Here is a 26,412-nt window from a genome sequence, read left to right as displayed (position 1 = left end):
AACACACATTTACGCTCACAAACTCACACTCACCAACAAATCCTGTTCATTTCAAATCAAACTATTTAAATGTAATATATATTAAAACCCAACCTGAACAGGAACGCCCACCTGCTGAGCTGGCAGCTCTGAGCGGAAGTTGGCCTTCAAAATAAATTAATGTCAACTTGGATGAGGCCGAACACTGAAGTGAATAAAGTTTAATGTCGTGGCACGGGACAGTGAAAAACTTCAGTCAAAACGACCAGTGAAACCCAAAGGCAGACATTTAGGCAGACATTTGGTGTTCCTGACGGCGAGGGTGGATCATTTTGTCAAAATGTCCAAGATGAGTCTTATAAAAGGGAGAGACGGACGTTTCCCCCTAAAAGCTGCATGTGAACACAGGTGACCCCGTCAGAGTCTCAGGTGGAGCGGGGGCCGGGGCGGGGGCCGGAGCGGGGGCCGGACCGGGGGCCGGACCGGGGAACACTCTGACCCAGCAGTGAACCTCGGCGGCAGGAAGTACCCGCAGACTGCTCCGGGCTGTCCGATCACGCCCCGCGTCGGCTGCACACGTCGTAAAATGATCGCCTCTGTCTGCAGCCAGCTGTGTTTGTAGGACACCAGGCGACGGAGCGCACTCTTTCACACCCGACCCGCCGAGAAACGGACGCGTTTTGGCCGCCACACGATGCGCGAGGTGAGTGTTGGACCGACCTGCTAACCGCATTAGCTTCCTTAGCTTGTAGACGGAGCTAATGCGGGACAGCGGAGGCTCCGGGAATCAAACACCGGACCCCTGGGGTTAGAGTTGAGTGTGTCACGGATCGTGAGCCGACACTGCTTCTGATCTGTGTTTGTCCGAAGCTCGGTTTTGTCTAAACGCTTCAGATGTGGTGGGTCTTTCATAGACTTTATTTCGGCCCGCACTGGTCTCGATGTGAATGTTTACAGCAACGTTAAGGTCCGGTAGGTCAGGTCCGGTAGGTCAGGTCCGGTAGGTCAGGTCCTGCTGGGTCAGGTCCGGTAGGTCAGGTCCTGGTAGGTCAGGTCCTGCTGGGTCAGGTCCCGGTAGATCAGGTCCCGGTGGGTCAGGTCCCGGTAGGTCAGGTCCGGTAGGTCAGGTCCCGGTAGGTCAGGTCCCGGTAGGTCAGGTCCTGCTGGGTCAGGTCCGGTGGGTCAGGTCCCGGTAGGTCAGGTCCTGCTGGGTCAGGCCCGGTAGGTCAGGTCCGGTAGGTCAGGTCCCGGTAGGTCAGGTCCTGCTGGGTCAGGTCCGGTAGATCAGGTCCGGTAGATCAGGGCCGGTAGGTCAGGTCCGGTAGATCAGGTCCCGGTAGATCAGGTCCTGCTGGGTCAGGTCCCGGTAGGTCAGGTCCCGGTGGGTCAGGTCTTGCTGGGTCAGGTCCCGGTAGGTCAGGTCCGGTAGGTCAGGTCCGGTAGGTCAGGTCCCGGTGGGTCAGGTCTTGCTGGGTCAGGTCCCGGTAGGTCAGGTCCCGGTAGGTCAGGTCCGGTAGGTCAGGTCCGGTAGGTCAGGTCCCGGTAGGTCAGGTCCCGGTGGGTCAGGTCCTGCTGGGTCAGGCCCGGTAGGTCAGGTCCGGTAGGTCAGGTCCCGGTAGATCAGGTTCTGCTGGGTCAGGTCCGGTAGATCAGGTCCCGGTAGGTCAGGTCCCGGTGGGTCAGGTCCCGGTAGGTCAGGTCCCGCTGGGTCAGGTCCCAGTGGGTCAGGTCTTGCTGGGTCAGGTCCCGCTGGGTCAGGTCCCGCTGGGTCAGGTCCGGTGGGTCAGGTCCAGTAGGTCAGGTCCCGCTGGGTCAGGTCCAGTAGGTCAGGTCCCGCTGGGTCAGGTCCCGGTGGGTCAGGTCCCGGTGGGTCAGGTCCCGGTGGGTCAGGTCCCGGTGGGTCAGGTCCAGTAGGTCAGGTCCCGCTGGGTCAGGTCCAGTAGGTCAGGTCCCGGTGGGTCAGGTCCCGGTGGGTCAGGTCCCGGTCGGTCAGGTCCGGTGGGGTCATGGCTGAGGAGAAAGGTGTAAAATAACATAATTGGAACAGAAGAGATATGAACACACTGAGACACAAATCCACAGTACAAGACGTACATGCAGTCTGTCAGCCTCACAACACACAGTCCAGTCGGTGCTTTTGGTTGACCCCCCCCTCATGTCAGTCAGACCCCACAGGGGGACAACACACAGTCCAGTCGGTGCTTTTGGTTGACCCCCCCTCATGTCAGTCAGACCCCACAGGGGGACAACACACAGTCCAGTCGGTGCTTTTGGTTGACCCCCCCTCATGTCAGTCAGACCCCACAGGGGGACAACACACAGTCCAGTCGGTGCTTTCGGCTGACCCCCCCTCATGTCAGTCAGACCCCACAGTACCTGCTCATTATCCAGTTGCACTTTAAAATGTACTGAACTACAATCCAGTGGAAAGAAACTACACAACCCACTAGCAGTGTTCACTAGCAGTGTATGCAAGAGTTAGCTTATTATACAGCCACTTGTGAAATCTTACGTCAGAATAAGGAATATTAAATATTACCAAAATTAATCCACTCACGCTATCAATGATCCCTCAAAGTTTGTTGTTTGGTGAAAGGTGTAAAGAGCGGCGGCCATGGCGGAATCCATTACTGAGTATTTTCATATTATCAGTGTTGGACTGAATGACATCAGCATTCATCAGTATTTTTACTAAGCTGTACATTTTTGTTATATAACGAATAGCATCTTAGGATACACCCCCCCCCCCCCCCAAAAAAAAAAAAAAAAAGCAACAAAGATTTTCTGAAAAACATAAAGTAGGCTTGCAAGCTGATTGGCTAGCCACATCAGTCAGGAACCGTCACTTTGTTCAGACATGCCATGCTGCATGTCTCTCGTCACCGATTCAACTCAATCTAGCACATATATCCTGCTGTTTTAGCAAAACAAATGAGATTTGTTTGCCTTGTTGTCTCATCTGACTTGACTTTTCCTTACGACACAGATTTCACTTAAACCACGCACATCCCTGATATGAGTGTGTGTATGCTTGCTGATATGTCATCGTGTGCTGTTCACTGCTGCAGATACACAGCAATAAAATAACAAAATGATCATGCTCCTAAAACTGGGTCACAGTTCCTTTACAGGGGTGTGTTATGGAAAAAATTACTGGGCGTGATGTTACTTAGATTGGTTAAAAACATTAAGTAGTTGCTCAGCAGGATCTTCAGAGCAGCTGGTGTTATCACAGCTGCCTGCGCTGCTTCAAAGTGTCGTCTCCATAAACCAGAGCTATAATTCAGCACTGTCACAGCCACCAAATAAAGTGCATTATGTTGCCTTGCAGATGCCTGGTCAGTTTGACAACTTGAAGCCCAGAAAGAGGAAGCACACCTCTGAGGTCAAAAGCTCCAGAAAGGTTTGTGACACCTTGGTTCCAACATTGATAACCAAATTTTACCATTTGTGATAAATAAATGTACATATATAGAATAAAAGGATAGTGATGTTGATCATTGGTAAATATAGCATAATCGTCCTAACCCTGGTCTTTAACTTGTGTCTCAGGCATCCACTACCAAGAAGAGAAATATGAAAAGCTCGAAGAACCACTCGGCAGCAGAGAGTAGTTCAGTAATCAGCGGTTCCAGCAAAGCAGCCGACCCTCTGGAGAGACAGTCCCACATCAGCTGTGAGTGCCACAGGTCTGCAGAAAGGAGGAGGTGCTCAGCATCACCAGACCTGGACGGGCAGGAGGGCAAAGAGAACGAGCTGAGGATGGGGCTGGATTTGGACAGCTGCAGACTGAATGGCATCCAGGGCAAACAGGAGCGTGAGGAGATGGATTATGATGACACGAGCAAAAATATCTTCCCCGATGATGACAGCAACCAGATTCTTCCTGTGGAGCAGTTCTTTGGAAACCTGGATGCTGTACAGGTGATGTATTTTAGTTTAGCCCACTAATTTGGGCAACCTGTGTTGCTGTGTTCCCAGCGGAAGTCTAGTGTAGATGTGGCATCAATGATACGTGGAAGCAGCACTCGCTCATTTGTAGTGAAGTGAATAATCGAGAGTTTTCCCTTGCATACTTCATAAAATCTTACAGTTTAACACTTTGGTTTGTGATGGAAATGATGACGTTCTAAATTAACTTCGGAATTGACTTTTTATGCTGCAGGACTTTCCCCAAAGAGTGGCAGGGGCTTCTGCTCATGTCCACAGGGAGAACAGAAGACGACATTATTATGCACGAGAAGACAGCGATGAAGAGGAAGTGGACTTCAGCAGTATGCAGCAGGAAAACAGAGAAGACACTCAGTGAGGGGTAACTGCCCTGATAAGGTGGTGGACTTGCAGAGATATCTGCGACGAGACCAAAAAACTTTCAGCAGCACTTATGAAAAACCAGCCAAATGAAACTATTCAAAGCTGTCAGTGAGTCGTCTTCATGTAGTCTGGCTGTCTGTACTCTAAATCTGCCTCCAGCACCTCAACACATGCTCAACATGTTCAACGCTGGTGATTCTAACTGAAAATTTTTGACTGTAAGATTGTTTCAAAATTTTCTTGATAAGAAGTGTCCATCTGCACATAAATGCCAAATTGTTTTCCAAATTTGGGCTAATGCCTAAATATATTATTGTATTTGATCGTTTTTAACATTGCTGCAGTATTGAGATTAATATAGGCACTTATGAGGAGCAAATGTAGTGATGGCTTAATTATTTATTGTTAAATTTATGCTCACACTAGCTCTGGTTCAGTTGTAACAGGACTTATAGGTGATGTGTTGACAGCACTTTATATTGACCAATTAGTATATTGAGTGTAACCTAAAAAAAAAAACAAAAAAAGAAACTCCAAACACACTAAATCGACAAACTTGTTTTTCCAAATGAAAAGACAACAAAACAATTAAAATGAAAAGATATAAAACACAAAAATCCCATGTCGCTAAAAGCAGCCACAGAAAAGATTTTATGTTCAGATTTCAGACTACGTGACAAGTGTGATGAAGAGGGAGGGACCGAACATCAAACAGCAGAATCCTGAGGTCATCTAATATCACACAGTGATGTCTTCAAATGAATGTTGCCAGTAGATTTCTGCATAAGAATCATTTTTCATTGAGTGTCTAATGTTCCTGTTCAGTGCGTCTTTGTGTGCTCAGCTGTATGGCAGCTTCTAATACAGCGCTCTGTAAATGTACATATCAGTGCAGCTAATCATTCTCCCTGATGCAGCTCGTTTCGGCTTCATATTGGCACAAAATCACAAATGACATGTTCATAATTAAAACTGACAAACGAAAACTCGAGGTATGTAAAGTGAGAATAACTTTAACCTCACCTTGTAAATGTAATAGAGCTATCTAAATAAGATGGTATCCAGTTTGTTCTGGCCGTCCAAGCAAATGTTTTATATATTTTTACTGCCTTATTTATGCAAAATGCTTTTCATGGTATTCTATGCAATTTGCTACCTTACGAATGCCTTGTACATTCATTGTTATCCATTCATGCATTTTACATAAACGTGCCATTGCAAAATAACAAATAAATGTTTTTAATTATATCAAGTCAGTGTAATTTTTGAAGTAAAAAAAAAAAGGTCAACATGTTGCTACAATGGATATATACTGAAATAATTATCACAGTAAAAAATTCACTTCAAGCTCCTCTTCCTCTTTTCAGCTTTCCGGCTTCCCTTGTTTTGGTTGCTGGCTTGTCCAAATATCATCTTGGCGTCGCATAACAGGTTGTGTGCTCCTTTTTTGTGACACACGATGTGAACCAGCTTGAGATTCTCTCTGGTAAACAGCTGACAGTAGAAATAGTTCAGGTTTATATCGGTGGCCTTGTGATTTTCAAGCGCTTCGAGCAGAGCAGGAATAATGGTCCTCTTCTTCTCTATCCTGGATTCAAAATTAAGAAATGTTCATAAACCACCTGTAATGTTAAGGGTCAGAGAAGCTGTGCCTGTGAAATGAATCATCAGGGCTGGCTGGTTTCACTGTCATTAGGATAGTGATCAGTTTAAACATGAAGTCCTCAAGCAGACTTGAGCAGTTCACATTAAATACTTGGGATGGTGAAATGATGAGTATGGAAGTAAGGTTTGCAAAAATGACACAAAAAACGGAGGTAAAGCATGTATGCATTATCTAAAATACACACAGTGGACAGTATCAAATTGAACGTGAAATTTCAGTTTTGAGCAGAATTGACACTTTGGAACTAGGCATTAAATTTCACACGTGCAGAAAATGGGTAATATGTGAGTAATTTCGATTCTCCAGTATTTTAGGTTTGCCCTTTGTGATAGTAGAATCCGACCTGTGGTCCAGATTCCACGTGCTGAAGACGATCCTGCTCTCCCGACTGCCGTACGGGTTGATGGAGTGGAGGGACTTGCACATATCCTGGTCAAAAGATCCCTGAGGAGGTAACACACAGGAAGGGGAAGGTGTAAATAAATCACGTCACTTGTTTAGGTCTGGCAGTCAACAAGTTATGCATTCAAATGAACACGTCGGTACCTGGCAGGTGAACCACCCTTCCTGAGTGCACAGGCGATCCGGCTTCTTTTCAGTCCTGTCAAAGTAACAGCCATTGTACCTGGCTGTTTTCAGCATTTCTGCCAGCCTTTTGGATGCTTTCAGGAAGTTTGCCCTGACTCTAGGTTTCTGAATGGTTTTGGTGGTATTTTCTACCTGAGACCAGACAAAAAAAGATATCAGATAATTCACCAGACTGAGGATGATTCATGAGACACCCAAAGGAGCTCAGCATCAGTTGACTTACGTCCTTCATGTAACCTCGTATCCTGCTCTCACAGTTGAACTTCATGTAGGCAGACTTTGTCTTGAATCGGGCATCCACACCTGAAATGAAACGGCGGATGTATTTTCAGAGAAACATTTGTCAGAGACAGTTCTCATGTCATATTTCCATTATTAATGACTTCACAAACAAAATAGGAGGATGATTACAGCTTCTGTACCAAACATCTCAGGAGCTAAACCCTAAAGGCTGTAATCAAAAGACTGAGATTTTTTTCTATCCTAAAGCCTTTCTGCAAAATGACCAAAGATGACAAGTTGGTCCTTAGTGCCGTGAAGCCACACCTGTCAGAGGCAAAAAGGTTAGTTTTCATTATCCTTTTCTTATCAAATGATGGGGTACAGTTTCCTCTCTGCATTTAGAAGTTCACCTTTAAGCTGAGACATAACAGCTCCGGGAGGTTGCTGTTTTAGTAAACAACTGGTAGGGACCATAATGTTGTTTCCAAACCTGCCGTCTCCATTAACACTAATAACAACACTTATAGTTTGGAAAGCAAAGGTTTCACGTTGTAATAATAATTAAGTAATTTTGTCATGATGGCAGCGACATGTTGCCGTACTGCCACATCATCTGAGGAGTTGCACCTTTGAACCAGTTTTCATCCTCTTCTCTGCTCTCCAGCTCAGATCTGTCCTCCATGTTCAGCAGCAGGTCAGTAAGGATTTTACGCCTCTTTGGGGACTGCTCATCAGACAGGAGCCCCTTTGCTGCTTCAATGAGGTCATTGGCGTGCCGGTCTGTGTTCAGTAACTGACTGATGTCAAAAACAACTGGAATTAGAAGCACAGGGCTCATAAATTTCTGGCAGCAACACTCTCATCTAGATTCAAGAGTGAGGTTGGAGTGTTTTTTCACCTACCCCCACTCCATGTCTGGTCTCTGCAGAGCAGAACAAGTTCAGTGTGGTCGGGCAGAGTCTGGAAGAACTCCTCTGTCACCTCTGTCCCATCAGAATAGAGACAAACGTGTGCACCAGAAAATGACAACTGGAAACATGGATGACATAATATTTTAACAATAATAAAAGATGCCATTTTATTGAAAGGTCTATAGAAATGATGGGATTTCTTTTATCTTCAGCATGTCTGCCAAGTGGACTGAATCCTGTCCTTATTTTGTAAAATATATTCATTTATTGTTGCGATACAGTAAATACTGTGATGCATGTCTATGGACCGAAAGGTGGAAAAGCAGTTAAAAGTGCTAGCTTTATTCCTATGAAAGATTTTTACAGAATGTCATGGATGTGAATGACAGAATACAGTGTTGATCTGCTTATTGTATGATTTCTTTTTTCTTTGTTACATGCTGACTGAGAGGTGGTTTGTTCTGAGTCAGCTGATTATTTCTTATGTTGACTCACACAGGAGTGGACAGTGTCTGACCTCCAGCATGTGCTGAGCAAACTCACTCTAACTCAGTTAAATTCAGAGAATAATCCTTACTCCGCTCCATGTTTCTGCCCCAGTTCATTCGGTGTGCCCTGGGGGACGAGCCCTGTCTTTTCTTGTCAGGCCTCCATTGAATGAAGATGAACTCTTCTTTTTTTAAGTTACAAGATCTTTGACTTTACTGTAAATGTTGTGTATTGTTTGTTGTGTCCACCTATAGGAGGCCACAGGCCCTTCTATCTTCATATGATGGTTACTGTGTTGTAGTGCTTCACTTCCGCCTTATGTGTACAGAGATCATGAGTTGTTGGTCTTGCCCAGAGTGAGCCTGGTGACCCCGGTGACCCTGATGTGAACGCAAACAGCGGCCATCACATCGGTGATGCATTCAGGGCAGCTGCGGTGAGTCACCTTTGTGGCAGCTGCGTGTCTCTTTTGTTTGCTGAGCGGACGCAGCAGAAACGGGCGGTGCACTTCTTCAAAACAAACCACACGACAAAACGCGGCCTCACCTTTAACGTACTGCAGCCTTTTTTAAGCAACTCCTTCAGATCTTTGGCTGCTACTCCGTACTTTGTGCTTTCATGGTAACTCCTAATTTTGACCGGCTTGCTTTTCTTGAAGAGCCTGAACATCGCAGCGGCTCGGCTGTGTTTGTACCTGGCGCTTCCTCTTCCTCTCCCGGCCGACTGCGGCTGCCCTCTGCTGGATCCTCTCCCTCGGTCTGTCAGGGCTTCCTTCACTGGCTTTCAATGTACTTATTATTTTACTTTATTTGATAAAAGCAGCCATATCATGCTGGTGATGTTCCTCCTGCAGAGAGGCCCTGGCCTGGAGTTTATGGAGTTGCTGAACTTTATTTTTATTATTTTATCCACCCTATTTAAATTAATGAGGGCACACAGCCCAACACATGTAGTCAAAGTTGTGAAACGTTAATTATTTCACAGTATCTATAGCTGTTACATAGCTGGAATGGGGATAGTGTAATTGTGGCTATGAAGTGTTTTTAAATTCAAACACTTCGGCCTCCGGAGGTCTAGTTGTTGGGTCTCTTGTTTTAATAGTATTCTTACTCATACTACTGCCTCCATTGCTGTTTAGGGAAAAAAAGTCCTGATGGTAAATATCAGCTCTTTAAAATTATTATCAAGTAAAATTAGCACTTACTTCAATGAAAGTATTGCATTGAATTGACTGCAGACTATGAGAGTTTTGTACATATAGTTTCGACCTGATTAAGAGGGAAATTAAACTAAAATAAATGCCGTTTATTTCCTAATCAGGGTGGGAGAAGGGTCGCCCCTTCCCTGCCTCTGATTGGCTCCATGTTGTGTTGTTGCTCCAACTCTAGCCAATAATATCTCTTCATACTGAGACGCAAATAAGTACTAGCCAATCAAAGTTACGGGATGGGCGGGGCTTCGTCCGCCCAAGAGCGGCTGAAAAACGTGAAGATTACCATAGTAACTGATGCACCACTCATGGCCTATACCAAGTTAAAAGGGATTGAAAATTTACTATGCTTATGTAAAATTCAGAATATGAGCAGTTTCCAGATAAAATGAGTACTAAAACACTTATTTACATTTACTGCTAAAAAGTTACCATCTGCATGATCTGCGTTGTTAGAGAATACGCCTGAAGAAACCATTGGTTTTCATTTGGTTTTCTGAACTAACCCCTTTACACCGAATGGTAAAGTCTGATCTCAATATGGCGGCCACAGGTTTGAAAATCTGAACGGGCGGACAAGAAAACATCCAGGGTGCTGTCGGCCGCACGCTCCAGTTTTGACGCTGCTGTTCTGCCATGTCGCGTTAATTTTTCTGTTAAGTGGAGGATATGGCGAAGACGACGGACACGTCCAACATGGCGGGCGGCTGGAGAGAAGTATTTGACAGGAGCCGGTTGCTTCCCCCTCCTAGCCAAACGGTGCGCCTGGCAGCGGACAGCCACCTCAGCCAGTCCCACGGCTTCCAGCTCAGCCTCAGCCGGGTCACTGCAGCTCCCCCTCCGCAGGTGACAGCCTGGCTGCCAGCTTTTCATATGTTAAAAAGCGTCCTTTAGGGAAGTATACATACAGGGAAACATGTATGTAAGCAGTGCTTACTATTGACCAAACTTACGATGAAGTTGACCTGTAACAAGATAAATGTTCAGTGTTCGATTCCTTTATTGTCATTCCAAGACAAGCAAACAATGTAACTGCACTGGCGTCTCCATAAAATCTGACCAAAAAAAAAAAAAAAGACCTAAACCCCCCCCCAAAAAACAAACGAGAAGGACAATAGCATACACACATGGAGTTGTACCATGGATCGTCTTTTAATTGTGGTATAGTCTGGGGTATATTTAGGTTTTTTTCCGATCCTGTATAAAAAGGTAGACTCATCAGTTTGTTCGTTAGCAGGATGTCGCCAGTAAATTGGGAGATTGTAAGCTTTTACTGTGTCATACGATCAAATCATTTAGATCCGGGGCTGAGTTGTGATTGCTCTTCTTCCACCTTCAGTCACAGGAAATCTCAGGAATGGATCAAAACTTGACCTACCACCTGCAGGGGACCCTATTTGATAGAAATCACCAGCACTTCTTTGGGAAAACATGGAAGAGCTCGCCCCAGAGGATGAAAAACAACAAGATATCATTCAGTGAGGTAACTACATTAGAACAGACCTTCCATTGAAATGAGAGTACCACAGATAATGCAAAGTTGTAATTTATTTCGTGTGATAATTATTTTCCAAACAGTGGGTTTACAATCACACGATAAAATTAGTGGCCATTCAAGCATGAATTAGATTAATTTAGCATATTTCATTAAAACCAACTCAAGACAACCACCATTTCTCAGGTAAATTAGCAGTGATAGTTGGAATGAGCTCAGCCTGAACAATGCTGCCAGCCTAAATGGCAAGTTACAAACTGCTCTGATTTCCAATAAGTGATTCCCATTGCCATTGTTCCAGTCCATTTTGTCACACTGCAAGTTGAATAACAGCATTAAGTAAAACAGTAATTAATAATAGTATTAAGTTGTTTCTTCAGCAGAAAAACATTAAAGTTACAGTATAAATTGGCGGCAATCACTGACACAGTCAATTACAGAGAAAAAGACTGTAAGTGTCTGCTTTACATGGTTATGAGGTTAATTTAATCAAATAATTCTGCATCATACTCTGAATGAGGAAATACAAAATAAAAGCGCATGAATATGACAGATGTTATTTATTTCAATTCTAACACACATAAACTTCTCTCATTGCTTTCATTGGGACTCTGTTATACTTTGATCAGATTTAGATAAGGATGCTTGTCAACATCAGACAGCAGCCCTACTAGGAATTGGTATTCTCATACTGTTTTACTTTATACTACACGTAATACACTACATTTTCTCTTGATAAGTAACATAACCAGACAGTGAATCAAAGTTGCAGTTTTAATGTTTGTTTCTGCCCCTAAACCATCATGAATCCCCAAAACTATGTCTAGTTAGACCTGATTGCTCATAGTTAGAAACTAATAGTAAAAAACATATTTGCTGAAGGCTATGTGTGACCACACTTTGGCTAATTAGACCTCTGCTCATGTTCAAGCTGGTGCAATATATAAGAAAAACACAAGTTCAGCAACTGTAATAAGCTAATTAGGAGCAACGTTCATGAATTTTCATCCCCTTCAGCCTGTTTATAAAAATCTTTAGCTGTCTCACTTGGGTTTGCATTTCAGTCATTTGGGACTAGGTTGTTGCATCATGCTGGCAGTCTCTCTTTCTGGAGTATTTTTTTTTTTTAATTAATTCGGTCTCAAGCTTGCTAATTTTTGTACCCCCTCTTAGCTGAAGAGCACGTCATTCATTTTCATGCATGTTTTCTATGTACTGCATACTAGAATTTTACAACTGATGGGGATAGGGTTAACCCTAACCCTAACCCATAATTATATTTCAGCCTCCTTTAGAAGTGGTACATGTGAGTTTTTGCTATAATTACAAAGCCCACTGTAGCATTAGAAACTTTTTACAGTACCAGCATAAACAATAAAAACCCCAGTAAATTTGACTATTGACTGGGCCTCAATTGTCAAATTGATCAAATTAGTTTACAGTCCAGTTTAAAAACACAGTTTAGCTTAAGTATGTATCAAACAACTATGAAAGGGTGGACAGTAACAAAGTAAATTGACCAGCACGGTGGCATAGTGGTTAGCCCTGCAATAAGAAGGTTGCGGGTTCAGTTCCCAGCCCGAACATGTCATAGGTTAATTGGTTAATTGGTGATGGACTGGGTTGAGACTAGACCAGACGTCCCCGACCCCACCACAGACTAGAGACTAGACTGGAACCCACCAGAGAGTAGATCGGACCCTTCCAGAGACGAGACCGGACCCCCCGATTAGACTAGAGGCTAGACTGGACTCTTCCAAAGCCTAGAGACTGGCCCTCCCCCTGGGCAGCCTAGTTGGTTAATTGGTGACTCTAAATTGTCCGTAGTGTGATGGACTGGGCTACAGCATGGAGAAGAGGTAAATGGATGGATTATTTGATAACGAGTGGACTGTCTTGGTCTGGGTCCACAGGGACTAGAGACTAGACCAGATATTTTTGAGCTTTAAACATGTCTGTAGCAGAATCACATCAGTGTATTGTATAATGACAATAAAGCTACTTTCCTTTCCTGTATTTCCTGAGGTATTTTTATACTTTATACTTTTGCACTTTTACTTAAGTAATATTTTGACAAAGCTACTTTTACTTGTATTGTATTTACTTGTGTTGGAGTAATATTTGACAAGGAGTATCTGTACTTTTACTCACGTAAAAGTACTCTGTATTCTGTCCACCTCTGCAGCTATGTCGTGTGGAGTCTTTGCCTACAGCTGCAGTATGCTTCAAATTAAGTTACACTGGAGCTCACTGAGGCAGGCAGCCAGGCATCCCAAACAAAATGTGTTATCATTCGTTCAACACTGAGTTTTCACTATCAAACTCTTTCAGTCTTCTTCTTTCATGTACCGTCCTTGGTAGAAATCCCTACCTTCCCTGCTGTGCTAATGATTTTAGAGAGATATTTGTGTTCAATTTTTACATTTTTATTTCACTATCAGTTTGTTTGTTTCAATAGGAAAACAAAATATAATCTGCTCACTTTCTTTGACATAGAAGTTGCTTTCAGTACCTTTACCAGCTTTTTACTGTAGCATCTTTTTATGATATTTCTGAACATATTTAATTATTTCAACAGGGTACACTTTTCTCTAGAAACTATAGCATAGTAATTTTTGATACTTATTATAGTAAGGAAAAATTCATTTACTAATTGAACAGTTCAGAGCTTTGTGTAGTAAATTATACACTTGGTCCTTGATCAGTCAGTGGGTTACAACAATATTTCAATTTAAAGAAAAGCTATTTGTTCAAACTTTTGCTGCATCAAGCATGAAATACTTCAACATTTTACAGCCTAGAAAGTGAAACGAATCGAAAAGTCACTGATAGGTTGGTAAATAAATGTTAGTTTCAGCTTCACTCTGAAGTCAACTGTTTGTTTTTAGCCTGAAGCACAGCGCCTCCTGTGACATTGCGATAATTTTAGTTTTGTTTCCTCACCTTGCCCCTTTCAGCTCCAGGTTATTGTCTTTATTAGACCTCTGCATGTATATTGTACTGCTGAAATTGTTTTTCATTGTATTGCAATTGTTATGTACTGTACTTAAATATATGAGACATTGCAGATGAAGCTGGGTTGGAGTTGAGTGAAATGTCAAATGTCCAGTTTCACTTTGCTGTAGTTTTTACATTTGTTTCCCAACCATTGTTCTGTGAGTCTTTTCTCCCCTGCAATCATCATTAGACAAAGGGAACAAAGAATTTTTTTTTTATGTCAACCTACTTCATGTACTTTTTGAAAGATGAGTTTTGATGATGAAATTTCCTATTACTTTTGGGAAATCTAAAAAGAATGTTGCAGCAATGAAGGACCTGTAATACAAAGGACACAAAATGAAACCTGATATTGAAATATGCCACAAGTAAGATTTTCTTCTTGGTATTCATTCAACTTAAAAGGCTTTCTCTTGATTAGTAAGGCACCCTCTGGTATTGAATGTTAGTCCTGCTCTGGCTGCTGTACATTCAGTGAAGGTGAAGTTGATGGCATTAAACAGGCAGTGGTTAGCGCTGTTGCCCCACAACAATAAAGCCATGGGTTTGGTTCCCGGCCTGGGGCCTTTCTGTGCAGACTTTTCATGTTCTCCTCGTGCCTGTGTGGGTTTCCTCCCACTGTCCAAAGACATGCATGTTTAGGTTGATTGTGTCTGAGTGTGACCTGTCCAGGGGGACCTCACCCTCGCAAAATGTGAGCTGGGATTGGCTCCAGCATGAATGATTGTCCAGTCTGGGAACACCTATGGCACCTCACTGATATTTTGAAAATGTATTGTCTTAGCTATGATTCAAGTATAAGCCAAAAAGGGCCACGCTGCCAGTTAGGGATACCAAAGATATTTAAAACACGAATGCATCATATATGTTGTCTAAACCCTGTTGTAGCTCTTGAACTCTTGATTTATTCAGTTGTTTTTCATCCCTTCAGATTAGCCTATGGAATCAGAAATGTTGAAAAACTTTAATCATTGTGAAGAGTGTTTTATTTATTTATTTATTTATTTTTATGAATTTATTCTATTTAGCTTCCACACTCCCTTGGCCCTCTGATGGGCCACTGATTAAATGTCAGAGTTTTCATAATAACAGGATTGCAGTGGGCACATTTCACTAAGGATCAGTCCTATAACAGCCTCTCGGTGTTGAATGACGTGTATAAAACACCCGGTGAGCCTTTTTGATACTCAAAAAACACAAGCAAGGGCAAAAACTCAACTGAGGTTGCAATCAAACAGTTCCCACAACCAGTAAATGAATATCTTTACCAATTTTGATTTTCCAGAAAGGAGGAAAAACTGGGGAACGAGCAAAGGCTGTTACTGCTCTTTGTTCATAGGCATCAACTCACTTCATTAGGCAACCTTCTATGCTAATAAAAAACAAGAGGTCAGTATCAAATGGAAGCAAACAGAGACTTTGGCATCAGCCCTTCAGGAGGCTGTCTTGCTATTGTGTTGCTTTAACATAGATTGTCCAGCTGACAGTGCAGTCTCAGTGTGGTGCCTGCCAGAGGAGTTCCTGGAGAATTGGTCAGCACCTGCAAACTATACAGTGTACCCCACAGAAATCTTATCGCTTTAAAATTTGTCACCCAGCAACATGTTTTGCATTCCATCCAAGTCATTCTACTAACAGATATCTGGGGAGCAGCTGGATGTCTATGTTCTCTCTAAATCAAACATCTGAAGGTCTCTGTACATTGTGGCTGGAGGCCAGTCACCCGCTGTTTTATGATAGCATCGGAGCACTGCTAAACTCCTCTGCTGCTTCCACTGTCGAAGATGGCTGATCTGCTTACAGGGTGAGCTGTTGTACAAGATGTTTTGAGAAACTCTTTTTAATGGAAAGAATACCTTGAACTGTAGCTGGCTGCTAAACGCAGAGTGTTGCATAAGTCTTTTTACAGCGACACCAATGAGTCACAGCTACGGCACATTTTCATTTCCAGTTCTGCCACCATCTGTTTTCTCCCCTTTCCTCTGCCTGATGCTCTTTTGATCGAACAATCTCTCACAGTGTATGCCCTCACTTTGATCCACCGTTATAGTCATAGCCTGTATTCAAACCCACTTTGTATCCCAATAAGCATCCAAATCTCATTATGCATCCAGGGTTATTATATAAACCACATCATGTCCTATCAGGATGATAAAGTGGGCCTGGCCTTCTCTTTGTCGTGCTGCAAGAGCTACACCAGCTTTTTTATTGGATTTGGCCAGATGCACTCACATTTATGCTGGTGTTTATGAGTGGCAAATTGCTGTTTGATATCCAAATAATTTCACAGGGGGTATCCTCTCCTGAGTTACAGGAGTGCAGTGAAAATTGCAGGGCCCCCAGTTCTCTCCACATTCAGCCATGATGGATCGGTTTTAATATCTGGTGAAAAGCAAAGATGAGCAGTGATTAAAGGGAGAAGAAGAACGCTCTTACTAAATCTGTTTTTGTGTTTTGTCTCAGCATTTCATTCCTCCCTGACAGAAGCGCGATGTCTTGACAATGGTGATGTCTGTTGTTTTTTTGTCTGAGTTGTTTATGAGTTGTCAGGTCTGAGTTTCTCAGCTGTTTATTTTGCACACTTTTGAAGAAAGTTTGATGTGTTCGTCAAATGCTCCATTGGTTTTTTTTTTTTTGGAAGCTGCTTTTATGTATGCAATGCAGGAAGGTTGACAAATTCACAGTGAAAATTTGGTCCGTAAGCTTGGGTGTACAAAAGGAAATTTTGGGTATTGAACATTCTCTTTGATTGGTTTCTGATATGGTGGTAAAACAAGGTTTTTTGTGCCATGGGCTTTTGTGCATACGTCTGTAAAACAAAGTAAATTCACAGCATGTTGACTAACGTAATTCTTTTCTATTTTTTTCTTTCCTGATTCAAATCCTTTATCTCTTAAATCACCCAGACAACAGACTACATGTCTCACCAGTTGCTGGTTCTCTCCCATCATGACTCAGATTGTTTGACAGTTGGTAAGATATTTCCTGCAGGGTAACCCATCCTTGCAACGTTCATGCTTGTGTAGCCAAAGCTATGGACAGTAGAGGGCAATGTTGTGCCACTGATTGCGTAGTTGAGAGACTGGAGGAAGCAGAGGGAAATGTGCATCTTTCCACATTGTCTCTCACTATGATCACTCCATTTGAACTCACTGCCTTTACAGGGAGCCAGTGGTTTTGTCTCAAATGTGCAACATTATTGGGCCGACAGCTGGGCTTTGGAGAAAAGGCCAAATTTTTCTTCCTGTCCATGCAACCTCTGTTTTTCTAGGTTTCTAAATGCTGAAAGAGATGGCATAGGTAGCACTGCAAGTAAATTGCATGTTCCAAATGCAGCTGAATGGGGCAGTACGACGGCATAGTGGTTAGTGCTATTGTCCTATGTTGGCCCTGTGATGGACTGGTGACCTGTACAGGGTGTACCCCGCCCTTGCCCAGTGTGAGCTGGGATTGGCTCCACCACCCCCCATGACCTGGAAACAGATAATAGGTAGAATATGAATGAATGAATGAATGAAACACAGCTGAGGGCACAAACAAAGACTTCTTTGACCTTTCTCCTAAACCTAACAACATGTGTAAACCTAACCTTTATGCTCACCTTTAAGCCTAACCCAAAACTGCAGTGTGTAAGATTTCCACAATGAATTAAAAAACAATTCCGCTCACCTCAACTATCACACACAACCTCATTACATGACTTCAAACCAGTGAAAAACAGAAGACAGTGTTTCACTGGCAGGAAAACCTTTGAGCTTCAGTCATGTGGTTCTTCTGCTTTTGTTTTTTGACTAGTTGTTCTCTAAAGAAACACTAATTTCAAAGTAAGGAATCACACATGGCTCAAACTTTGGCTCTGAATAAAGAGTCGCAGGAGTTCTGTAAAGTATAATATTTTCCTTTAAGTGCAGAATACATTGCCAAATTTAAGCTGTCAATGCTGTAAAGAAGCTACTGTTAAAAACCCCACCCCTTTATTCTTGCCTTTCTCTCTAAAGGAGAGACATAACGCTCGAAAGGCTGGCTCAGCTGAAGAAAAACTTCTCTTTCAAGTCCGGTATATTTGTTGTTTTGTGTTGCTGTGTGCCATACACAGCGTTTTGCAGTCTACCACGTATGATTGCACACGATTCACATCCTTTCAAGCGTGTCCATTCAGCTGTCACATAGGAGGAAGTGCTGCCCTTTTCTCTAGTGTTTAGGGAAAAGGTGAAATTACCTATCTCTCATGTCAAGTCTTCATTTCATGCCATAATAATAATAAAAAAAAAAAATACAAAAAAGTAGAGAGCACATAATTTTTTCTTTCTGGTTGGGAGTTGCATAGCTGTCTTGGGCTTAATATACGCAAATGGAACCAGCTCACTGATTCAACCTGTAACCTTTAGGAAAGCTGTTTTGTGAATACTGATACTAATTGGCCTGTAACAGCAGGGATTGATTTTAATCATGTTTTGTAACCATGTCAGCGTTGCTGTCTTGCCAGTGGTAAAGTGGTTAAATGTTATTTTTTTCTATAGCTCTTTGAAATTGAGTAATGAATTTCTAAACATGAATCTTAATTTTTTAAAAATCTGTTGACATGGAAATAAAAAAAAAAAAAACTCCCACAAAATTCAGAAACCAAGACAAACATTTGTGATTATTTGTAAATTATAATAAAAAGAGAATACATAAACATAAAGCACATTTAACACAAAATAAAAAGTTATGCCTTGAGGCTACATATCGATAATGACATGCTGGAATCTCTGACTATTCTAACCATGAAAATTACAATATAACATTACCAATAAACATTTTATGACATGACATATGCCTGTAATGAAAGGGAATGAAAAACAAGAAAAAAACACACAAGGATTGAGGGGGAATTTAATACACTGCCATAATAAGCTGAAAGATATTACAAACAAACAATTCCACACCTAGAGGCTGGCAGCTCGGCCTCCTCATTGTGAATACGAATTGTTGGGCTTTTCTAGTATCTTTACTATCACTTGTCATATTTGAATGACCTCAGTCCATCCCTGTCCATAATTCTGTAAATCACTGGGGCATTTTGTGAAAGCAGTCCTCTTTGTCTCACAATTATTAAACTTGCTTAGTTTATTACTAGATTCTTTATTTATTCTTTTTAGCCCACATGGTTGAACTCATTCTCCGTGGCTACAGTTCACAGAAGGCATATCACAGTATAGTGAACAATGTATCATTAGCAGATGACTAAATGGAGGAAATGGCTTTAATTAACTGTTCAACAATGGGGAAAGGGACAGCATTCTCATGACTGGAATCACAAAAGTTGAGAAAATGTGCAGTATTGATATGTATTCCCCCCTGATCTACTCAGACAGGTGTTTTCACTTTGTCAGATCAGACCAGTGCACAATGTATGGTGTGTTTGCATATCAAAGAACAAGACTGAGGGTCCTGGCAGCGTGGTGCAGGGCACAGTCAAATGTTCCCAGCCCATTGTGCATGGGCTGTGCCAAGCAATTTTGTGTGTGTGTGTTGTTGTTTTTTTTGTTTTATTTTGTGGCCAGAAAGAATACATTATCACAGATTACATGTGGGCGTGGCGGAGGTTCTTCAACCATTCACATTCACTGCAGACCACACAGAGATTGTAATGCGCAGCAGCATTAGTGTTGTCAAACCTCATCTGTGTTGCTCCTCCTACTGGGACGTGCAATAAGTAACCAAGATACTAGACTGGCAAAGTCAGGAGATAACGTCAGAACACGGCGGGATGAATGTTTAGAGTGGAAAGTCATGGTGGTGGCAATTTCAGGTAGCTTTAGATCTTACCATCATTAAGATTACATGCTCAAAATGACAGTGATGTTTATTGTGTTGGCATGCTGAGGACTAAACTTCAACTACAGCTAATGAGAATGCCACTACCTTTAAAAGAATAAAACAACAAATCATCACACTGAATAAACTAAGGCGATCACATGAAAATGTTGGTAGATGATAAATCACCAAAGTAATGACAATTCATCTTTTGGTCTTGGTCTCTAGTAGTTGTAAAGATATTTCACTTAGAACTGTATATGTGAACTGCATTGTTGCACTGTGGAAAAACTGAGAGGATCACAAAACTTGAAAGGAGTCATCCTTTGTAAAGTTGAAAAGGTCTAGTATGTCTCAGACTGCAGAAAAAGTGATGAGCAGACCAATTGTCATATTAGCACATTAGCCATCCCTAAAGTGACGTTGCTAGCACAGCTAACAATGTACTCATGGCCATCATCAAAATTATGTAGAAAACAATGTGACACATTACTTGTTTTTTTTTTTTTTGTAATCCTGGTTATTTGAACTGATTAGCCAGAACAATATTAATTAATGAAATGAACCTTTTAATAGGACAACTAAATGAATGTGTAAGTGTAACTGTGTGGGTGTTGTTTGCTCTAATGGTGCAATTATCACCTTTTTCTCTTTTTTTTTCATATGTGTGACTTACACTTTGTTGCCCATGGGCTCTTTAGCCTGTTGCTGTTGATTTGTACAACAGCTTAAACTGGGAAGATTTGATAAAACAATGGATTTGACCAGTTCCTTACATGTGGACAAAAGAGAGTGTTGTATTTCTTTCACAAGACTTAATTCTTGCTTCCATTTGTCTGAAAAGTAGGTATGATGTATTGTGAAGTCAGTGGCAGAGATCACTGAAAGCAGTCTGCATTGCCTTACTGTATATGGGTTCATTTAATTTTACTTTCATACCTGCTTTGGAAATGTTTGCAGCAAGACTCTGATTATTTCTGTGTGTCAACTATTAAAATTAGAGAAATCTTTCAATAGCTGTGTGTGAGACAGCAGGTGACGTTAACATGAATCAGAAGCCGGATGTTTGCTATGTCACTGTCAGGTTCCAACAGCTCTATATAGTGTGGTATACAAATGGCTTTGTAGATAGGATAGTCAGTGTTTGGAAGCCTCCCCTCAATTCAGCCGTCAGCTTCTTTCAAGGTTTCTTGAGGGGATATATTTGTGGCTTGTTGTGAAGCTATTTCACATTAATTTCTTATTTTCAGGGCGTGCTTACAGGAAATTGTAAACATTACCATCACTGTGGAAAAAAGTAAATAGAGAAACTAGATTTGTTATCAGTGGTATGTCAGTGGATATGCTGTATTTTAATCCCAGCAAATATCCATCAGTCTATGTCATACTTCTGTTTGACTAATATACGATAACAGCGGTTTTTGGACCTGAACTTGTATCCCAGTGCCAAAGACAGCATAGGGAAGCATTCACAAACGGTCAAATGAGAGTTTTTGGAAGGAAGAAAAATGCAGAGAAACTCCAGCCTGTTCTTTAAGTGATTAAACTGTGCTGTGCATTGATACTGACAGGCCCAAAACGGTCCAAAGGAGTCTTTCCTTCCCTGCTGGGAGCTGCTAAGTCCTCAGATAAATGGCCAGCAGTAAAACGTGGCCTTATATTGAGTCCCGTTATATTCTGTCTTACATTCTCTATTTTCATTTTACAAGGCATGGCACTTCTTACAGTAACTGTAGCAAGCCCGTGAAACCTGCCTGTGTGAAAAGCCACAAGATTGATGGACAAAGGAGCGGCTATGGCAGCATAGGCAGGCCTTCAGTGTACCTCAGTGCTTAATGCCTTCTCCCAGCTGGCATGCCACACTAAGAGATATACTTCAATTATACATGGGAAGGGTGGGGGCGCAGACCGTGCTGCCTTGCCCGAGAACTGATCAATATTTTATCTCCAAGGGGACTAAACATCTAGTGGAGCAGCTGCTGCTTAACAGCTTTACACACTGGAGTGGTACGCCTCGTAATACACAGCTATATTCTCCGGATGTGTGAAAGTTTGAGGGAATTTGAGGGCCACAAGAGCTACTGCCGAGGTGCCTTGAGGAGGTTTTAGATGGGTATGTGACTTATTTCTGGTTTGTATTGACTCAGTTTTTACTTGACTTTTGTTCCTCCATCCCTCCATATCTTGTTGCTTTTTTTTCATCACACCTTTTACGTACCTTTTTACGTACCCCCCACCACCAACACGCACACACATGTACAAACCTACACACATATGCAGCGAGACCGTCCTTGTAAATCTACTATCGGCTCTCCCTGGGGTCGGCATTGCCTGTGTGTGAGGTAGGCAGACACTGAGACAGGGAGAGGAAAGATATTCTTTCTTTTTTGTACTTTGTTGTCCTAGGCTTTGACGTGTCAATTCCAACTTTGAGTCTTTGAAACTGAAGCCTGGCAGTGTTCCACCAGTTATTTCATCCTATATTTCCTGCATCCCTCCCATACTGTGATGCATTTTGTGCATCCACAGTCTATGCCTGAGGTTTGTCTGTGAGGCATTTCAGACGGGATTTACAAAATGTCAAAAATGCCAGAACCTCAGTGACAAACTAAGACTTTCCCCAGTGAGCGCTGAGATCTGTCGATGACAAAGCTGGGGATGTGGTAGAATACAGAATTTTTGGTGTTTGTTGTTAGAGTCAGGGAGAAGGTGAAATAAATACCAGAGGCACTCAAGTTAAAAACATGGGATGAAGACTTTGGGTGAGATAAGGTTACGGGAATCATGCAGACCAGGACATTGTCTTTGCGTGTAGACATCTGATATGAAAAGTGGAGTCAGTGGTCATGCTGACCCTAAAGTTGAACTGTCACTTAACCAAGTTTGCTTTAAGGAAAATGACAGCGTTACTCAATCATTGTTTTATCTTGCTAGTTTTTCATCTGTCTCAAACAAGCCTTGGCTGTGATCAAGAGCGCATGACCAGACAGGACACATGAAACTTTGTGTCATCATTCGCACTGCTTTCTCTACAGTTGTCTCATTTCAACTTTGGCTGTTAACCACAAATCAGTTTGTGGCCACTATCCATCTATGCCGCTGTGTTAACCTGCTGCTGAGATAAAGTGTTTGTTTCGTTCAAGTGATAACAGTGTAATCTCAAAAAAGTTGTATTTGGATTCACATAGCCCTTTGGAAAGTTTTTGTCTTCCTCCACAAAATAAGCTTTCCGCTGATCAATAAATTAACACTGCTTTACTGTTAACCTTGATTTATTTTTAATGCTGCTTGGCCAGGATACAGATCATGCCAAGGACTGGGGCATAAAGAGGCTTCTTATTTGAAGCGAATTTTGAGAGAGCAAATAACTTGAAAGGTAGATGATATGCATGGTAACATGTTGTCATCTAAAAACCAAAAATGTTGTTGATGAACCATACAACCTCAATGGTCTGGATGTGGTTTAGATACTTAAAACGTGACAAGGACCAGATTAAACCAGTCTGCAAAATATATCAGCAGTCAGTGGAAACAAAGACAAGAAACACAATAAATCTTTTCCATCACTTTAAAAAGGAACTCCCACTGACTACACCTTTGCCTTTTCATGCTCCTTTGGATGCGTCGTGTGGCCAGCACCTTCCCCCCTTCTCCGTCTCCCCCAGGTCCAAAGCACTACTGCACTTAAACAGAGCAGGTTATTATAACTGCCCCACATCGTGGCAATAAGCTCACCTGCTGCTGCTCTCCTGGTCAGTCTCCAAACTCTCTTCTGCTAGTACGCACCAACGTCACCTACTTCCACACTGCTTTTTACACAATTTCCACTTTTTGCATTCGACCTCTAAAATATTTTAGTGATACAAAACTAGGGCATTTTCTCTGTTGTATCTTACAGGCAGCAGTTGGTCCAGAGCCATCGTGATGAACTTGTTTACTTTTTTTTTTTCTTCTTCTTTTTTGTATTGGCCATTGAGATTTTTGCTATCCTGCCAAATGAATTTGATGTGATAGTCTTCAAAACAGTTAGTTTATTTATAATATTTCAATAAGGTAAAGGTCAAGCTGGCTAATTATATGGATCATAATAACTGGTTTACAGTGTTTACATTTATAATTCTACCTTTAATAATATTGTGGGATGTAAAACTGTACATTTGCTTTTTAGTATTTACATTAATTATTTGTTTGACAGTTGCGTACTTGAATGTACCTCTTTTTTATTTACGTTATTATTTAAGAAACTGTTTTATTGTTGTTTTAATAAGACATTTACAAAATCAAAAAATGTGGCCAAAACTAATTATTCAGTCAGTTTTGTATGAAGGAAAGAGTACTGCTCTTAATTTTCTCTTGCCAGCAGTGGGCCTGCTTCTCTCTTGACCAGTGGAAGGTTTTTCATTCAGTGTGATTTTGTAATGTGAATCCTTCGTTTGCATGAAAACTTTAAGGGAAGTATTTTCTGCTCAATATTTGAAAAGCATGTCACTCTTTTTTTTGGCTAATAAATTCCGAATAATACATTAAAATTTAAGTAAATATTCTTAGTTTAACTAAATAAACCTTTAGTTTCTTCAGGCTACAGCTCTTTGAACCAACACCATCAAAAAGAAATCCATATTGTGGTAAATATTGTTATTGATCATTCATTAATTCATTCATCTTTTACCGCTTATCTGTTTGTGGGTTGTGCTGGAGCCAATCCCAGCTCACATTGGGAGAGGTCAGGTACACGCTGGGTACATCACAGGGACAACACACAAAGACAGAGACCAACAACCACTCACACTCAGACCTACGGACAATTTTAAGTCACCAGTTAACCCAAACATGATGTCTTTGGATGGTGGGAGGAAACCAGAGTACCCGCACAGAAAGCCCCCAGGCCGGGAACCGAACTTGTGACCACCTTGTTGTGAGGAAACTGCGCTAACCACTATGCTGTTGTGTTGCCCTGACATTGATCAAAATGGAAAAATATATCGTAATTACATTTTTGGCCAGCTGTAGAAGGTAATTTCTAAATGGCTTGACTCAAGCTGTCTTTTGTCTAAAATGGCTTCAGATGGAGGTATTTTGTAAAATGACAATTACTGCTGTGTGAAAGTCCTTGCCGAGTAGAAATCGCATCACTGTCGCTCTCATTCCTTGGAGGGATTCCACATAATTGGGCTGTTTCTTCAGTAATGGCTGCAGTCTTCTCATCTTTGGCTGATAGATCAGCCTTTCCCTGTCCTCCACCTGTTCTTTCTCTCCTTTTTCTCTATGTTTGGTTGTCATGACAAAAAGTTTGATATTAAACCGCTTTTCTTTTCTTTTAATATTAGCCACATTGCTTGCCTCTGGGAGCACAGAATGCACTGCCTCTTTTAATTCTGTCCAGGCCTCATTCTTTAATCGGTCACACAGGTAGTGGGAATGAAAAGCTTTTATTGCTTTCACCTTCTCTATCAGCTGCATTACGTTGCCTCCTCTTTCTTGCACTGCTAGATTTTCAGTGGCTGTCTCCTCCACTGCTACATCTTTGGGCCCACAGAAAGGACTTCCTTGTGCAATATTGAGAGGTGCAGGTGTGTGTTGATAATGTTAAGATTTTTGCAAGTTGATGGCATGTCCCAGTCATTATCTAGAAGGATCCACATTTCTAGTTGTTCATTCAAAATGTTTTCTAGTTCTGTAGAAATTTTTGCAGACATAGTATTGAATGAGAGAAATTGTGCTTTAGATACAAAAAAATGAAATGAATAATCAGTAAGAACTTTGAGTATATACTGTAGGTATATTGAATAAAACTAAAAGAATCCAAATTCTTCACATTTTCACAGTTGTTAGTAACGAAGGCTTAGCTAGGCACCAGGGTAGCTAATCATTCAATAAGCAATTGCTGTTATATTGTCTTTAGGTTGTGTTATTATTTTGCTCTAATCAATCATGTGATATACAAACCACCATAAATATACCGATGTATGCCAATGCTGAAATACATTTCTATCTAATAACCATCATGGGTAACTCCCCTGGCATTTGGAAGTTAGATTTTAAAGACATCAATGGGAAAACGACCCAACTTCCACACAAGTTTATGGTCTCAGTCTTATTCCAATGTGATTCAAATTTTTTAAATGCTGGTTGCATTGAGAGGAAAATAGACCATAAAGCCGGATAAGCATTTGGGCCTTGCTTAGTGGGTGATTGGGAGACTGCACTTGAAATGCTAACTAGTTTGAGAATGACGAGTGCCAAGCAGGTCAAATTACGAAAGCCAGACTTCAAAACAGCAGGTCAAAAATCAATAGGTGACGGTGTGGTGGTTTGCACCTCGGGTGAAACAGAAGCAGATTGTGGTTCCATAGAGCAGTTTATTTTAACATTCCTTCATGCCAGTCAAAGAAATCTATAATTGAAATGTTGTTACTTTTAAACTAGGACTGAAGTTGGGTTTGCTTGGTAAGGTCCATATTATATTTAGGCTAACTAGGAATAATTTTTGGCATGTGTCCTCCGGTCTCACTCAGACTGCTTCTAACTGTCCTGTGGTCTTTTTTTAGATCCACACTCTTTTGGGTACATTAGTTGCACTTTGCATCCAAACCTGTGATTATCTCGTGTCAAAAGTCTCTTTGATTCAACTGTCACACACATGCATACTGTTATTTTCTGTGCTTCTATCATCCAAGTGGCCATTGCTCATCTCTCCTATGCTAGTGTCAGTCATAGAATTTCACAGAGAGAAGATCTGTGA

General features: G+C 41.7%; 3 protein-coding genes across 4 annotated transcripts in view; 2 read left to right on the top strand and 1 right to left on the bottom strand.

Annotated features, from left to right (window-relative positions):
* The first annotated feature begins 495 nt into the window (after nt 1-495).
* c7h1orf174 (chromosome 7 C1orf174 homolog) lies at nt 496-4,863 on the top strand. Its single transcript, XM_029507328.1, has 4 exons — nt 496-682; nt 3,311-3,382; nt 3,532-3,903; nt 4,145-4,863. Exons 1-4 carry the CDS (start codon nt 674-676, stop codon nt 4,286-4,288), a joined length of 597 nt encoding a protein of 198 aa, XP_029363188.1. The 5' UTR covers nt 496-673; the 3' UTR covers nt 4,289-4,863.
* On the bottom strand, nt 4,681-8,880 carry dffb (DNA fragmentation factor, beta polypeptide (caspase-activated DNase)). 2 transcript variants are annotated; one of them, XM_029507327.1, is made up of 7 exons: nt 8,716-8,880; nt 7,672-7,798; nt 7,397-7,582; nt 6,771-6,850; nt 6,506-6,679; nt 6,303-6,403; nt 4,681-5,881 (listed from the first exon to the last, which is right to left on the bottom strand). In XM_029507327.1, exons 1-7 carry the CDS (start codon nt 8,836-8,838, stop codon nt 5,632-5,634), a joined length of 1,041 nt encoding a protein of 346 aa, XP_029363187.1. In that variant the 5' UTR covers nt 8,839-8,880; the 3' UTR covers nt 4,681-5,631. The 2 variants fall into 2 exon arrangements, with proteins under 2 accessions (XP_029363187.1, XP_029363186.1); XM_029507326.1 differs by having other exon boundaries at nt 7,397-7,627; nt 7,678-7,798.
* Nucleotides 8,881-9,929: 1,049 nt separating this feature from the next.
* nphp4 (nephronophthisis 4) overlaps nt 9,930-26,412 on the top strand; it is a 156,534-nt gene continuing 140,051 nt past the window's right edge. Inside the window, exons 1-2 of the mRNA XM_029506197.1 lie at nt 9,930-10,225; nt 10,719-10,862. Of these exons, the coding sequence (XP_029362057.1) occupies nt 10,049-10,225; nt 10,719-10,862 (321 nt within the window). The 5' untranslated portion in view covers nt 9,930-10,048. The remainder of the gene's footprint in view (nt 10,226-10,718; nt 10,863-26,412) is intronic.

This window comes from Echeneis naucrates, chromosome 7, assembly GCF_900963305.1.
Source record: "Echeneis naucrates chromosome 7, fEcheNa1.1, whole genome shotgun sequence".
Taxonomy (NCBI): domain Eukaryota; kingdom Metazoa; phylum Chordata; class Actinopteri; order Carangiformes; family Echeneidae; genus Echeneis; species Echeneis naucrates.
This window is presented reverse-complemented; position numbering and strand designations above follow the sequence as displayed.

Excerpts from the sequence above, each read along its gene's own strand:
- dffb (XM_029507326.1), bottom strand. The coding sequence starts at position 8,838 with ATGTTCAGGCTCTTCAAGAAAAGCAAGCCGGTCAAAATTAGGAGTTAC. Across the intron at positions 6,680-6,770 it reads TACGAGGTTACATGAAGGAC|GTAGAAAATACCACCAAAAC; the intron begins GTAAGTCAACTG and ends GTCTGGTCTCAG. Across the intron at positions 5,882-6,302 it reads ACGTGGAATCTGGACCACAG|GATAGAGAAGAAGAGGACCA; the intron begins GTCGGATTCTAC and ends TTTTGAATCCAG.
- c7h1orf174 (XM_029507328.1), top strand. Across the intron at positions 3,383-3,531 it reads AGGTCAAAAGCTCCAGAAAG|GCATCCACTACCAAGAAGAG; the intron begins GTTTGTGACACC and ends CTTGTGTCTCAG. Across the intron at positions 3,904-4,144 it reads GAAACCTGGATGCTGTACAG|GACTTTCCCCAAAGAGTGGC; the intron begins GTGATGTATTTT and ends TTTATGCTGCAG.